Source organism: Cynocephalus volans, chromosome 14 (genome assembly GCF_027409185.1).
Source record: "Cynocephalus volans isolate mCynVol1 chromosome 14, mCynVol1.pri, whole genome shotgun sequence".
Taxonomy (NCBI): Eukaryota; Metazoa; Chordata; class Mammalia; order Dermoptera; family Cynocephalidae; genus Cynocephalus; species Cynocephalus volans.
This window is the reverse complement of record NC_084473.1, coordinates 36,732,451-36,748,728: the sequence shown is the minus strand read 5'-3', so window position 1 is coordinate 36,748,728 and position 16,278 is coordinate 36,732,451. Positions and strand designations below refer to the sequence as shown.

Below are 16,278 nucleotides of genomic sequence, written 5' to 3'. Positions count from 1 at the left end.
TCTCTAATTTTTTTCTTCAGATCAAGTCAGCATTTGGGGGCGGGATTAGGGCAGGGGACTTTGGGGTGCAAATATCTGGTGAAATTACCAGAGAATTTGTTTGTCAAAGTGACATGTATAAATTTAGATGAGACATGTTTGTGTATATATGTGTAATTGCCTTTGTTTTTTAGTAGCACGGTTATTTGCTAAAATAATTGTCAAAAATTGCTCTGTTAGTCTTACTTTGATGTAAGAACAAAGTGTGGTCTACTCATCTAATATGGCCTTTGTACCTAACCATGTTCATAGGTAGTCTTTGTACTCTGTATGCAGCAGTATTTGGTTTGCATTTAAAGTGAAAATTATGGCTGATATTTTTCTGGCATTACTAAGATAAACTGAAAAATAAAGAAAAATGCCTTACATAGCCCACAAGTGTATTATTTTTGCACGTATTCATTTTAGAGGGCAGTATTTTTAAAGTCATTAGTGATTCTCATTTAGCTGATACTTCCCATATAGAAATATTTTGCATTTTGTCATGGTCTTACACTTCGGAGGCACTTTTTCCTGTATCAAGTTATAAAAAAGATAAAAGAAGTTTCATATTTCTTTCTATGTCAAATCCTATGATTGTAGTGAGTGGGAGGCTCTTAGGGTCAAAACTAGTAATTTAAAGTGACCTTGGGTGCCACCTGGATGAACATCCTGAGAGCTGAAGCATTCATATTCCATAAAACAAGGTTTAAACTATCACAGTTCCCTAACAGGCAGCTTTTGCTGAGACCTGCTGGAATGAGGCAGCTTGACCTTTAGCAATTTTTTCTAGGCTTGGCATGAAATGATTGATAAGAGTTTAAGGTTGTGACTAAATTATGCAAATGTGAGGTCATTCAAGGGGAACTATATAGAATGTAAAAACTGCTGAATCCTTAGAGATCCAATCCCTTTATTTAAAAATTGAGGCAAGGGAGGCGTGGAGAAGTAAGACTGACTTAGCCAACATTATGTGGCAGTTAGTGATTGGGACCATTGATTCAACTTTGATCCCTGGTATTTGGAAAACTGCTTTCAGGAATACCTGAAAGTCACTAGTGATTTTTTTCCTTCGGTTTAAGGAAACAAAATCATTGGTTTATACAAATTAATTTGGTAGACTACTGTGAAATCCAAATGTATTATTGAGTATATTCTAGGTAATCAATTTAATAGCTATAGGAAAATGATGTTAACATTGATATTAGTCAAACTTGACTTTGAATTTGCTTTTGAAACGTCACTTCTTTTGAGCTTTAAACAAGTGATTTGCTTTTTTACTTATTTTAATCATGTCAGGTCATCAAAGACTCGGGGCTTAAGTCTCTATGGTACAGCCAACAGCTGATCCTGCCTTTTTGCAGATAGTTGCACATGGCTTCCAGAAAGAAGTAGGACTACGATATAGAATACAATTCTAAAAAAAGAGTTTATGGCCTTTCTAACATTTTAGGACTCTTGAGTCTTATTAGAGGTAAGAAAAACTACTGCCCATTTAGAAGTTAGTTTTTCTATTTTAATAACTCATCAAGGAAAGGAAGACTCAAGGTGACAGTAAAATAAGTAGGTGCTTTGTAATCATATCTTTGTTCACATTCTGGTTCCATTACTTATTACGTGAGTGACTTTAGGGAGTTAGTTTCTCGTTAGTACAAGGAGGTTAACACATCTACTATTTGGGACTATTATGAGGTTTAAAGGTAATAGGTGTAAAACACAATGCCTTTCACAGAATAGGTACTTAATAAATGGTAACTAAAGTTATGAGGGATACGTTTTCAAAGTTTACCTGCTTTTAGATATCTTTTAAAAGTACACTGAAAGTCCCCATAATTTTATGGTTGTTTATCCTGAAGTCCCCATAATTTGATTCTTTACTAGATGGCTTCCTTTGCTGTTTATCATCATTTAAATTAGTTTTGAGTGACCTTAGGTTATAAGCATTTGATAAAGGCCCACCTGACTATTCAACATTTAACAAATATTTACTGTTCCAAGTGCAATTCTGATGTTAGGAGTATAGCAATGAGCAAAACAGATAAGAATCCATATCATCATGGGGTTTCTAATCTAGTGAGGAAATGGAGACAATAAGTAATAAGCATAATAAATAGGTATTCGACAGAATGCTGTAACTGCTATGAACAAAAAATCCTAAGGTCACAGGGAATGTGGGAGACAGAGGAGTTGAAATTTAAATGGGATGGTCAGTCTGCCTCAGAGGTGACTTACGAATAAAGACTTGAAGGAGGTTAAGAAATGAGACATTCAAGTATCTGGGAGAATATGTCAAATCAGGGAATAGCCAGTTCCCTGCCCTGAGGCAGGAGTGTACTTGGTATATCTGAGGAACAGGGAAGCTGCTCCAGGGAAGTCTGGAGAGGAATGAATGTGGGTAGAACAGAAGGACTTGACATCAGAGGCTTAATGAGGTCCAGTTAACTAAAAGCTTTAAAAGCTCTTCTAATGACTTTGACTTCTGTTTGAGAGAAATAGAGCCCTTAGAAGATTTGAGCAGAAGAATGACATGATCTGATTTACATTTTAACACACTGAGACTGATTAGAGGTTAAGAGTGAGAACAAGGAGGCTAGCCCAGTAGAAAGTGGCTTGGACCAGGGTGATAGCAGTGGTGGTGGTGAGAAGAGGTCGCAGTCTGGATATGTTTTGAAGACAGCCAATTTGCTAATAGACTGGATGTGGGGTAAGAGAAACAATTGTTGGGGATGATGTCAAGGTTTTTGACCAGAGCAACTGGAAGGAAAAAGTTACCATTCACTGAGGTGGGGAAGATATGGTTGAAGCAGGCCTGGACACATTAAGTACAATAAATATATTAGAGATCTTAAGAGATGTTATGGCAGCAGCTGGAGATTTAGCCTGGAGTATGGGAGAGAAGTCTAGGCTAAAGATATAAAATTGGGAGTCACTTTCAAAGAGATCATATCTTAAATCCAGCAGACTGGATAAGACCACAAAGGAAGTGAGTATAGACTCGAAAAAGAAGAGATCTGAGCAAAGGAGAGCCCTGGGGCACTCTAACATTAAAAGTGGGGAGAGAAGGGGAAACAGCAAATAGACCAAGAAGGAACTGCCAGTGAAGAAAGATGAAAACCAGGAGTATGCGTGTCCTTGAAGCCTAGTAAAGAAATTATTTCAGAAGGAGGAAGTGATTAGCATGTCAAATGCTGCTTGACAGGGAGAGGAAGATGACTGAGAATGAACTATTCATATAGCAACATGGAAGTCACTGGTGATCTTGTCACATGCAGTTCAGGAGAGTGGCGTGTGCAAAAGCTTGGGCCTACCTAGTAAGTTAATAAAGAATGGCAGGAGAGGAACTGGAGCAGTTTTCAGATTTTACCATGAAGGAAATCAGAGAACTGGGGCATAGCTAGAATGATCAAGAGAAGATTTCTTTTGCTTTAAAGATGGGAGAAATAAGGGCATGTTTATACGCTGGAAACATATGCCCCAGCTGGAAAGGAAAATGTGATAATGAGGAAAGGGGAATGAGATCTAGTGCTGAGTGGAGACAACACACTCAGACAGAAGCAAAGATGCTATCTACCAACAGTCCTCTACAGCAGATCCCACTGTCTCCAGATGAATAGGATATATATACACAAAAAAGAAACAACACATTCAGTTTTCATTTAATGCTACTATCTCCAAAGGGAATGAGGCAAATAGGAATAAAAATCTATTTTATAAATGACTCACTAAAGATTAGGTACTTACGGGGCTGGCCAGTTTGTTCAGTTAGTTATCACTTGGTGTTATAACACCAAGGTCAAGGGTTCAGATCCCCAAACTGGCCAGCTACCATGAAAAAAAAAAAAAAAAGAAGATTATGTACTTAGCTCTTGGAAAACAACAGAATTTGGAAAACAAAAGTTAATTTGGTTTGGGGATAAAAATTGACTATTTTGAACATCTAACAACTTCCCAAAAAGGTATTCTTAGCATTGCCCAAATTCATATCTTTATGCTCTTACATGTTTAAACCTCAAGTCTAGTATCACACATCAATTTCTATTTTTTTCACTTAAAATATAGGTCTCCATCAGTTTTCTCAACCTTCTTTTAACCCATATCCCCTTTTGAAAAACTATCTTACCGTTCCTAGTCTCCCCATCACGTGAGACTCACTGGCCTATGTAATATAAACATAAGGGTGCTTGGATGCTGAGAGTGCTACAACATCCTTAAATCACTTTTCAGGATATGAGAATCCCAACTGTCCCGAAAGCATTATTGTTTTAGAAAAGTTAATGGTGATGATTCAAGAAAAAGTTCATACTGAAAACTCGATTTAATTTTATTAGACAACTTCATGTACAACATTCATTTTGTTATTTTTCTAAGTGCATACAATTAATTATCAGAATATAGATCAACTCACCAGCTTATAAAGAGCACTGGTGATGTGTATATGTATATATTTTTCGTTTGTTTGGCGGCTGGCTGGTACATGGATCCAAACCCTTGACTTTGTTGTTATAACACTGCACTTCTAACCAACTGAGCTAACCATCTAGGCTAATTTTTAATCAAAATTTTACTGTATATGATAGTAAAGGTCACAGATGATAAATTTAAAAATACAAAAATATTCACTTGGGTTTTGCTGAACTATTAGTTTTCTTTATTCTGACCTAAAATTCAATCTGTGAATAGGATCTGAGTGCTGAAGTTTACATACTAGATTATCCAGTTTATTGGTCTAAGAGGTAGTAGCTCTAAAATTCCAGTGGGCCAAAGAATCACCTGACTGTATTTAAAATGCAGATTTCTGGATCCTACCCCAAATATTCCAACACAGTAAGACTGAAATAGTGCCCAGGAATCTGCATTTTTATAAGGACCTTCATGGAGAAGGTGACATATGAATAAAAACTTGAAGGAGATGAGGGAATAAGACATGAGGCGAAACAGAAAACACTGTTCAAAGGTTTTCCTAACATTCTACTTTCAAGTCCCAGACTAGTTTAAACTATTTGTTATATGATGTAATAGCCCACTGGGAAGAACCCTAGAGTGTTGGTCTACAAATCCCTGGTTCTCAAAAGTTCCAATTCTATAGTCAGAAAAGGACAGTCCTTGCTTGGGCTTGTATACAGATCCCATAAGGCTGCAGAGGGAACCTGCTGCAACCCCAAGCCTGTGCAAAAATATCCACTTCATGTTTTGGTATAGTGCTTCTTTCTTCTGATCAACCCAAACACTTTCCAAAGACATCTGTGGTCTCTTACGTAAACTGCACTTCTCTAGAGAGCTGGAGATCACAGATGCAGCAACTGTCAAGCTCTTTCCCACCCTGACTTCATCTGAAATGCAACATTACATTAAATATCATTAATAGATACATTAAAAATCAGAGCTCCCTTGCCAATTTACAGTATTACCTAGAAAAATTATGAAACGAGCCAGGACAAGAAAAAAATTTTTTTTCCTAAAATGGAGAGGTGTTTTCTAATACTAGATGCTGTGAAAGTGTCAGTGGTGCCTTTAACTGCTTCTGAATACAACTGAATTTTATTTCCTTTGTGACTGGTATTTTTTCTTTAATAAAACGAAAAGCAGGGAGGTAAAGTGACAACCCTGAAGCTCTTTGTCAAATTAAGAGTAGAAATTCTTTTCTGTAGCCCTCTACCTATAACAGCACCACCATTAACCTGGCATCAGCCATTTATTGAGCACCTACTATGTACTCATATAGAGGTGGAAGGGAATAAAAAAAGATATGGCATGGTCCCTGCCCTTGAGGGGACTTCCATTCTTACAAACACATCAAAAGACAAACACACCAAAAGATAAACAAGTTACACCACAAGAAGTCACAAAAAGATAAAAAGGCTCACACCAGGTCTTAAAGTTAGCAGAGAGAGGAGCTAGAGAGAAGGCATGAAGCAAGAATGAGCCTAAGTAAGGTGCATGGCTCACTGGGAAACAGTAAAAGTCCAGTTTAGTCAAGGTAAATTAGATCACCCAAAACTGCAAAGTAGGAGATGGTAGCCAGAAAGAAAACTTAGAGCCTTGCTGGAGAGAGAGAGCGAGCCTTCAGCTAGGTCTAGTCAAGGAGTTTGGAATTTGACTGAAGACAAGTAAGAACAGTTGAAGAGTTTCACACAGAGCAGTATTCAGGAATAGTAATATGTTAGTGACATGCAGAATAGATGGAGCGGAATGCTTAGAGGCAGTTAGAAAGCTACCAGAAAAATACAGATATCAGGTGATGGGGACCCAGACAGTAGCAGCATTAATTATTACTGCTTTCATAGAATACAACTAAATGAGTTGGGCTACAGATCTAACATCAAGATTTTTCAGAGGATGCTATCAAAATGAAATTTGGAAGTGATATTTTTCAGATTTTCCCAGTAATTGATCATTTTTATGATAAAATATAAAGGGGGAAAGAATTTTATTATTGCTTATATTTTATTTAAGAGGTTGTGACTTCTATTTTACTTTCCTTGTCCAGTCAATTTGGCATTGTGTTTTTAAGCACTGCCCTAAAACTTCTTTAACATGATAAGAGAGAAAAGTCTAATTTCAAATGAATTCATTAATTTCATGCAAATGAAAATCTTGGCTTCAACTTAAATATTGGAAACTCCAAAAACTTGGCAGTAGTCCTTTACGTGTTCCAGAGACCTATCATTCACAATGCTAATGAATAAGTTCCTAATTAGTCATCAGACAAGGGGAAGAAAACTTAGTATCACTTAGAAGTGAAACTTCACCTGTTTTATCAACAGTGCATTAATAGAGGAACAGCCTCTGAAGAAGTCAGTTTGAGTACCAAGATTCTGAATGAACAGAAGCCAAATACCCTAATTTGTTCCAAGGTAACTGACTGGGAATAGAGACAAATTGTTTAAAACTAATTTTTTTTCTATTGTGAGCCTGATGTTTGGGGCATTATCAAGGATGCTGACCATGTTGGACATATCCATGTGGAAACAGCACATTTTACTACCCCAGAGCCAGGCACGCCTTTCTGCAAGATGGTTCCTCTATCTGAGCTGTAAGAGCTTTATTTCTTTACAACTTAATTCTGGAAAACAGAGTCAGGTACTTCAACCCTGAGTTTTCATTCTGAGCTGGTGGTGTAGCAACTACTGTGTGTGAGCCATTAAAGTACTAGTGCTTCTACCACCTTCTTTCCAGAGTAAAGAGGATATGGCTAAATCAGTATTTTTATCCCAGTCCATCAGTCAGTGTGTGTGGCACTCAGGATCACTAGGAGATCTTGAAGACTGAGTACTCAATAAAACGCAGACTGTGGATGGTTTCCCATCCTCAGCACACACACCCCACACACCCCCGCCACCTGGAGTTTCTACAGAAATCATTGTACCCTTTACTGATTTCCATAACCATAGAACAAGTTTGGAGATCAATGTGTCTTTAAGCTTTGAGCCTTCTGTATGATGATTTAAGCATAAATTCTCCATAACTCAGATTTGCAATAATAATTTGTAAAATAGAGTTCTGTTAATTAATCCTTTGCCTTAAGGGATGTTAGATATTGCCTTGGGGTTTCTGGAAGACATATAGCAAGACAGAACTGGCCCCTAACAATAATATATATTAGTCTAAGAACACTGGGATGAATTAATAAGCTAAGTGCCTAGGAAGCATAAAATTCACATCTATCTTAAATATGAACATGCTCAATACTATACTTGGCCAATGACTTCAAGTGGAAGTTTTTGTTCTTACAAACGTTTATTTCCCTCCAAATTTACTGTGTTTTTCTGTAATGATGTGAAAAGTCTTCGTTTCCCTTTCACAAGTGTTGAGGTTCAAAAGCCAGATCTTAACCATAGACTAATCTTCATCTCTTCAATGTCTTACATGTTGATTTAGTTTCATATGTAAGTATTTATATGAGTTTTCCTCAGGTATTTATACATCAATATATAGATATATATTCCTACACAGATATATACAAGCTTTTTATCCTCATCTTACCACTTGACAATACAACTTTAAATATGTTTTACACAGCTGTTCCTTGGTCAAGGTCATTTGCAAGAGCAAGTCGGTTTCTGAAGAAATCTTGTTTGGTGGGTGAAGGATCCATTGAGGGATTCTCATTAGTTTTTTCCCTGTATTCTGATCCACTGGACCTAAAATCTCAGCACACAGATAAAGTACAGGTTGATTTGGTTTTAATTGTTTTCAAATATTTTATCTATCCAAATTGTTTTGCATTTGTAAAATAGTTGCGGCTAGGTCTGGAATAATTTTACTCCCCTGAATTTCACGACTCAGGACACGTGTATCTAATATTTGTAGCAAACATAAAGAGAATATCTTTCCAATGCTTCATAGGGATATCTGTTACAATTGTACATGTCAGTGTAAGATACTACGTGATAACACCGTAATAGGGGAATAAAAGCTCAGAAAACTCAAGAAATCCTATTTTTCATTCAATTAGGTAACTACTCCACAAATTACCAAGGCCCTGAAATTAAAGTGGATGAAATTCATTGTTCTCAACCAAAGTTATCAAAGGCCTTTACTGAGTTTGGGCATTACATTACAAACTCTTGCTTTTGCTTGTTTTCATTTTTAAATGAAAAATTTATTGAAGCCAACCACACATATATACTACATTTGGTAGAATGCAGAAATTAGTACAGTAAGCAGATTGAGGAGATACTATAATCTCAACCACCACAAAGGAGACCAAGGCCAACCAGTAGTCAACAGCTCTCATCAGTCCATTTGAGTCCCCAGTCGAAGGTGCATTCTTCCTTTATCTTGGGTAAGCCGGTTGGGTAATCCATTCCAGCTCTGCACCTTCTCCAGTTTGTTCATGTCAGAAGTCCCTGGAGGGAGGAGGCTTTCTGGAAATAAGCTAGACTGGGGCCCTGTAGCTAGCTTAAACTCTGAGCTAGAATCGGTAAAACTAGCCCAGTAACTAAGAACCAATATCAAAAGACCATACAGGATGTATGAAAGTGATGTTAGACATCAAGTTCTTTGTCCAAAGCTCCTACACAACTGAACAAGTTCTCCATAGGCTGAGGCTGAGTCAGGTAACGCTTCCACTATCCACAACAGAAGGATAAATGGCCTCCAAGTTCTTTCTCTATCATTGGTATGATATTGTTGAGTCCTCATTGGTTGTAATTAGATCAGTTAATTATGACTCTATCATTTACTGAATTAATTGGGCAGAATTCAAACATCCCTTTACATTATACAAGGAAAGAAGTTGGATCCACACAAAGACTAAAATCTTGATGTCTGAAAATTGATGACTGACTAGGTATTTTCACTTTTCACCCTGATATTTGATATCACAGAAGAAGCCATAGCTGCCCACCATGCTTTCTACTTCTAGTTGCTAAGCAGCACTTTTCTACTACATCCCAGTAAAGAGAGGAAAAACTATTCTACCTCTTAACTCCTGTACATCTGGGTAATCACAAAATAAGATTATATTTGGTGGGGAGAAGTCTTCCTTTACAGGAACCTCTCTAACCTCTCCCTTGAAACAGCCTCCACATGCCCCACCCTAAAACTCCAGGCTTTCTCTCATCTCTCTGAACTCCCACCTACCTCCAATTCAAATCATCCCTGATTAATACAGCTATGCCCAAAATGTTATAGGAAGATATATGTTTGACATTTCATTCTTTCCCTATATCTTCTGTTATCCAGAAGACTAGGAATGCCTATAGTTTTAGGAGTAGGATTTGAATCAGGCTTCTGTTTCTTCTGAATTGTTCCCCCACATGACAGTTTCTCATCGGAAAGTCAGCAGTCCAAACTTAAAATCTTCACCTCACATTTCCCCTCTTAGCTTCATCTGATCTCTCCAAAACCCAACATGTCACACTTTGATGGTTCCAACATGCAACTGTGTAGTGTTTACCTGGAAATGGGAAAGCTTTGATGTCACCACCAGCCCCAAGGACCACAGAAATCTTCACCAGTTGCGTTCCCATTTCTGAAACAAATGCCAAAATCGCCCTGTCTAGTTTTCAAAGTCCACAAACTCAGCTTAGTTTTTTTCTTTTTTAAGGCTCTTCTGACAAATTGTACCTTCCCTGTCTCCATTGTCTGAGTTTCTCTGCATTTCTTGATATAAGCTATTAATCAACTAATAGCTAACTTGCTAATCCTTTTCAAAATCCATCATTCTATTGTAGCCATGACTAAAAGCTCATTTTTATCCTTTTAAAGATAATTTTAACTGATCTCCTTATAATGCTATAACGGTACATGGCCACCTGGCCACCTGGCCTCTTCCAAAAGCGTGGCTGTTAGTCTCTGAAGTAACACATACCTAAATTATGAGGAAATAACCTGCAGAATCTAGGAGAAAGGGTCAGCGTATTTGCTTTTATTCCTTTTCTCTGTAATAGAAATGGTTTTTGTGCTCCCAGAGCCATTTTGGCTCACTGCAATGCAGATCTGAGCAAACACTAAAGGGACAGGTAGGCAAACATTCGTGGGGAAGGGTACAATGGCTGCCAGTACATTCTGACACACAGCCATCCAAGCATTTGAGAAACAGGAAAAGAGAACAGGCCTGTTGCTAACTTTCCTTCCACTCAAATGACAGAGACAAAGAAAATAGCAAGTTGAGTAGGTCATACAAGCATAGATTTGCTACAAATAAACCTTGAAAGCTTGTTAGGAGCTGGGGAAGGGGAGGGGTGGAATCCAGTGCCACAGAAACCTCTGACTTAAGAGTTGCTTCTCTCATTAGAAAGACTATCTTTCTTGAAAGCTTTAGAAGACTTGCATATGGAAAAGTAAGGAGTAGGGGAACACCCATCCTGTTGGCCAAATCAGCTCAGCCCTGGTAATCAACAGGCTGACACATGAGCATTCATTTAATGAATACTTGTTGAGAGCTTACTATGTGCTAGGTACTATACCTTGCAGCTAGGTTATCATTACGTTGAACTGTAAGCCCCTAATGGGCAGGAACTATTTCTTTTATTTCTTTTGTGCTGGATGGAACCTCATACACTGAAAACACTTAACTTAATGATTGATTTCAAATGACCTACGGAGAAACATTTGCTATCAGGATTAAGTAATCTTAAATGTTTATCCCTTCAATTTTACAGTGATATAGGAAATGAAATCATAAATGAGCAAGAACCTCAAAGTGGGTAAGAATGGGGGAGGGACTTGAGAAGGAGGAAGAGAAGGAGGTTAGGATAAAATGATCAATTGATTCTTTAGCAGTCCTGCTTTCTATTACTTGTTCTGTTCCACAGCCAAGACTGAGCATGTAAAAAAAAACAGTTGAGAAGACAACAAAAGAAGAGGATTCACTGACATTCAATTACATGGGGCCCTGTAGAAGTACTCTCTGTGTGTGATTAAGAAAACAGAGATTCTGATGTGACTGGTGGGGTGGGGTAATGACCAGCATGGAGACACTCTGAGGCATGTAAGTTATAAAGTGCTAAAGAGGAAGAGAATGGATGAGGAAGTAGAATTAATCATTTGGAAGCCATATGAAGCCATATTCTTTATCTTTTACTCCCTCAAATTTGAGATAAAAAATTTTTGATAAAAAGAGAGAGCACCATTTACATTCCCTGCCCCTAAACTGTCTTATGTAATCCTCTTCCCCACTGCCACACCCCCAACCAAGAATACCCGTTAACCTAAGTGCAAGATTTACATACTCGTATAAAGATGAAGTAGCATTTGCCTCAGAGTTCCCAACGATCTAGGTTTGATAGCCTCCACAAACATCCTTCTACAGTGGGATAGTTTGCCTTCCATACTGCTCACAGGCATGGGGATAAGTATTCAGTCCAGCATCAGGTCTGTTCCTGGCTTTCCAAGAATCCTCATTAAAAATGTTTCAAATCACTTAACATTTTCAAATTTTAAGATATATAGTTTTTATTCTGATCAATTCTGGGCAGATTTCAGGGACATGTGACCTGGTATCTACCCAGGACAAATGTGCCTGAGATGGAAACAATCAGAGGGTCATCCTTTTCCCCAAATATCATGGGCATTTTTCAGGATTTTTTTTTATGATGTCAACTTGACTCTCCCTTTTGAATCCTTGTGGATATGAGCATTCGGCCCTCCCAGCCTCAGAGGGAAGAGAACCCTTTCTCAGGTTTTCTGTTGCATCTGGCTCCATGCCTAGCTTCATCCCGAAGCAGCATTCTGGGTGTGTGGGGCCACCAGCCAAACAAGCCCCTATGGAACAAAAAGTGTGTCAGCGTAGACAGGAATGAGCCTCCAGGGGCTGTGGGGGAGGAAGGCAGCAAGCCCCAGACATGACACAGGCGGCTTTTCTGGCACTGGCCATTCAGACCTGTGAGGCCAGACTCTGGAGTAGTGTCAATACCCAGGACTAGTCACTTCTTCAAGTCACAGGGCTTGATGCCAGCCTGATCTCCTGACACACAGGAGAAGAATAGGCTGAATGTCTCCTGGTTCCTTCCTGTACCTGTCCACATGCCTGTCTTCAGAGTACAAGTTCCTATGTAATGGTTGGGACCATGTCATTCATGATTCCTACAAGTGTGTGCATGTAAGAAAGAATGTTCAATTAATGAGAAGAATGGTGTGTTCTCATCAGAGTTAAAAGCCACTGACCTTCCTGTGCTATGCTGGGGCCTCCCTATCCTCCCTCTCTACCTTATCATGATGGAGCAAACTTTCTATGGTCCTTGGATAAAAACACCCAGGAGATGCTACTTAAGCTGCTTCTTTATCCCATACCAAGTCCCCAAAGTGCCCACTATGGCTCCTGAATCACAGGCCATAAGCAGGCATCCAGGCATCACCTAATGGTGCTGACTGTACTCAGCCAGATATAAGAAGCCAGGAAAGCCTGCCAGAGAGAGTCATCTATGGCTCCACGTTTACTTTCATTTGGATAATGCTTCAGATTTTAAATACAAAGTATAATGCCAGTATTGGTGGCAGCAATATGATCGATGCAGGAGGAACTTATCTACGAGAAAGAACAAGAAGACTAAGGGAATCCAGTAGCCCTTTACTTAAGGAGAATCCCAAAAAGCTGCAAGAGGACTAAAAGCAATTCACCAACACAAACAAGTCCTCAGCATTATACCAAAGTCTGTGGGGAGTACAGAAAGACAAAACCTAAGTCTGCTATGTGGTAGGTCTTTAAAATTATAGGTCCCAAAGCCACATTAATTTCTTCTTTCAGGTGATAAACAGACGTGTAATTACTCAGACTGAGCTACAACAAAGTCAAACTATAGATAATGCAAGTCTCCACATTAGAAAGGACTCGAGTGATTTCTTCCCACCCAATGTGGGGATACCTTTCACAGCATCCCTTGCCAGAATCATCTAGCTTCTACTTTAAGAGAACCCACTCCCTCAGGAGGCAGCCGGCTCCAGTTTCAGGCAACCACATTTTTAGGGAGTTCTTCCTCTAACCCATTACTCCTACTTCCACCCTGTGGACACAGAAAAGACAAATCCATTCCCTCTGCCTCATAGTAATTGGCAGAGTATTTGCTTACATTTCTCTGATAAACAGGAATCTGTAAAGGAACCAGTGGTGGATCTATTGCTCGTTGCTTTCCAACAGACAGTAGCCAGTCATTACAAATGGTAGTGGGCAAAATGTGGCTGTTTGTTTTGAGAATACTGTGATTAAAAAAAAAAAAAAAAAAAAAAAGATAGACTCAAGCAGTGCCTTTAGGAATTTGGAATCCTTAGAAAGATTTAGGAGCCTAAACCCCAAGGTCAGGCCAGAGAGTTGTCTGCTTCCAGGTTCTCCCACCCTTATCACACTTGACAGAGGTAGGCACTGGGCCAAGAAAGATCTAGGTCTATGATCATAAAGAGAAGCATACAGTACTTAACTCTTCAACCCCTGAATAAGGTAGTCTCAGGACGCAGCAACAGTCACATGCATACATCGGTTGCCTTAGCAAAACTGAAAGGGGACAGTAGGGCTGTAGCTAATTGCAGAACTGTTGTTCTCCCCTCCTCTTCCACCTCCTTCCAGGAACAGGTAGGGACCAACAATCAGAGACCCACTAATCTCAGCACCACCCTCCCCATGGGAGGAGAATTAGACAAACCATTAAAAAAAAAACAAAGTCCTTTATAAAGTACCCTAATACAGTAAAAGAAAAAAAAAATCCTCACTCCCAGCCTGCGCCCCATTCTTCCATCAAGACCATAATCTAAATCAGCCAGTAACTTCTACCTTCAAGATGAAAGTGATCTCTCTGTGCTTCCTCACACGCCAGCAGTTCTCCAAAGGCAGCAACAATGCATTTGCTTAACTTTTCCATCCATTAAAATATGAAGACTTACTGTTTAAAAGTGACTGCAAGAACCTCCTCTACCATGAAAAAGTAAGTAGCAGGGACAATCTCTCTAAGGGAGAGGGAAGTAGGCTGGGGACCAGTGAATATAGAAATAGCAGGCTCTCAAGCAGGCAGTGGCAGGACTGGCAAGTCCCGCTATGGTCAAATGTTAATGGTCACCTCTTTCTTCCTTACTTTTTATGCTGGGATTTGGCCACTGCCTCCCAGACTGTATGACAGTGATGGCCAAAATGCCTGGTGAGTGATATTCCATACGACAACAAGGACTTAGAATCTCAGAAGGACCACAGAAATGCCTTGGTTTTGACTCCGATGAAGTATGGAAACTTCATTGACATGATTTTTAACTAGGGCCTAAGCCAAATCCATTCATTCAGGAAAAACACTAGCAGAAGTCCCAGTAAATATGTACTAGCACCCAGGATAACTATAGGCCCCTAAAGACAGAGGTACTGAAATGCCCTTACAAAACTTTCCACATGTGGGGAGATTCTTTTTTTTAAAAAAAAAAAAAGATGACCGGTAAGGGGATCTCAACCCTTGGCTTGGTGTTGTCAGCACCACGCTCAGCCAGTGAGCAAACCGGCCATCCCTATATAGGATCCGAACCCGTGGCCTTGGTGTTATCAGCACCACACTCTACCGAGTGAGCCACGGGCCGACCTCACATGTGGGGAGCCACGGGCCGGCCTCACATGTGGGGAGATTCTGATGGTGCACCCATTATGCCCAATTCCAATAGCAGATCCCATGCCTTCCAGTCTAAAAGGAATTTGACTGTCACCAGCTCATTTCCCAGGGGACCTCCTTTGCTCACTCGTCTCAGGACACATGACTTTGGTAACAAGGAAGGAGAGATAAATGACAGAAGAGGCAGGGGATTACTTCTACTCTGAGATTACAATGAGAAACATCTTCACCCCGCAGGAACCGTGGCTACTGGGTGCAGGCACTGAACTTGAAACAGATGTGTGAGACCAGGCTACTTGATACTTATTACTGTTAAAACCTCAGGACTTAGCCCAAAGGGAAATGAATTACAATGCTGTCTTGTCTAAGGGCTACTCACTTCTTTTTAAAGAGCTTGCGGAAGGAGCTGCGAAAGCCCCCTTTCTGGTCTTGCCTGGGATTCTGATCGCTGAAAGATGTTTGTTCACTTTCTCTTTCTTCCTTTGGACAGAATCTGGTGGTGTCTTCTAAATGCATCTCCTGAAAACACAAAAGAGATTTTTTTTTACTCTTTCCCAAAGCTCACATCTATCCTGACTGTGGGACAATGTTTTAGCCTTGTCACTTTCCTCACCCACCTCAAAAAACTACTGGTAGGCACTCAATCCCAACTAAAGCAAACTTAAGCAATGAAGAAATCAGTAGGTGGAAAGAGGATAATTTTCTGCTGAGTGTGGTATGTTCTATGTAACAAGGCACATAGTCTGGAGTAGGATATAATAATGACAAAAGATAAGGAAATAAAGGAATTTAGCTAATGTTTAAAAAGTATAGAAATTAAATTCCTATTCTGGCACCAACACTGTTTTGCTGGAAAAACAATAGTAATCCCCTCAAATCTGTAGGTATGTTTCTCTTTCTACAAAATAAGAAAGTTCCTTAATTGTAATACTAGTTTTAAATTCATGTTCCTAACTCTCCATTTTAGTCATAAATGAAAGAAATACTTTTTGAGAGGTCAGCCTTGTTTAGAAGTAAATGTCAGCTAGTATTCCCAACTTTCATATATGCTTTGAATACAGTTTTTACAATTCTTAATCCAAGGTATTTGGAGTACAAAGTAAAATAAATTAAAAATAAGGCTGTATCTTTTGTGAATTCTCTAGTTTCTTTTTAAATATGAGGTATGCTAAACAACAAATGTGCATATATATATTTATATGCATACAAGCTAGATATGCGTATATATATATATATA

General features: G+C 39.1%; 2 protein-coding genes across 3 annotated transcripts in view; one reads left to right on the top strand and one right to left on the bottom strand.

Moving 5' to 3' along the window:
- SOS1 (SOS Ras/Rac guanine nucleotide exchange factor 1) overlaps positions 1–16,278 on the top strand; it is a 157,949-nt gene that overhangs the window by 125,558 nt on the left and 16,113 nt on the right. The window lies entirely within an intron of this gene.
- ARHGEF33 (Rho guanine nucleotide exchange factor 33) overlaps positions 7,942–16,278 on the bottom strand; it is a 46,681-nt gene continuing 38,344 nt past the window's right edge. The window contains exons 15-16 of one of the 2 annotated variants that reach the window (XM_063078409.1): positions 15,421–15,560; positions 7,942–8,159 (exon numbers count right to left, since the gene is read on the bottom strand). In XM_063078409.1, the coding sequence (XP_062934479.1) occupies positions 8,030–8,159; positions 15,421–15,560 (270 nt within the window). In that variant the 3' untranslated portion in view covers positions 7,942–8,029. Of the gene's footprint in view, positions 8,160–9,942; positions 9,995–15,420; positions 15,561–16,278 lie in introns of those variants that run through there. The other variant, XM_063078410.1, reaches the window with a different exon arrangement.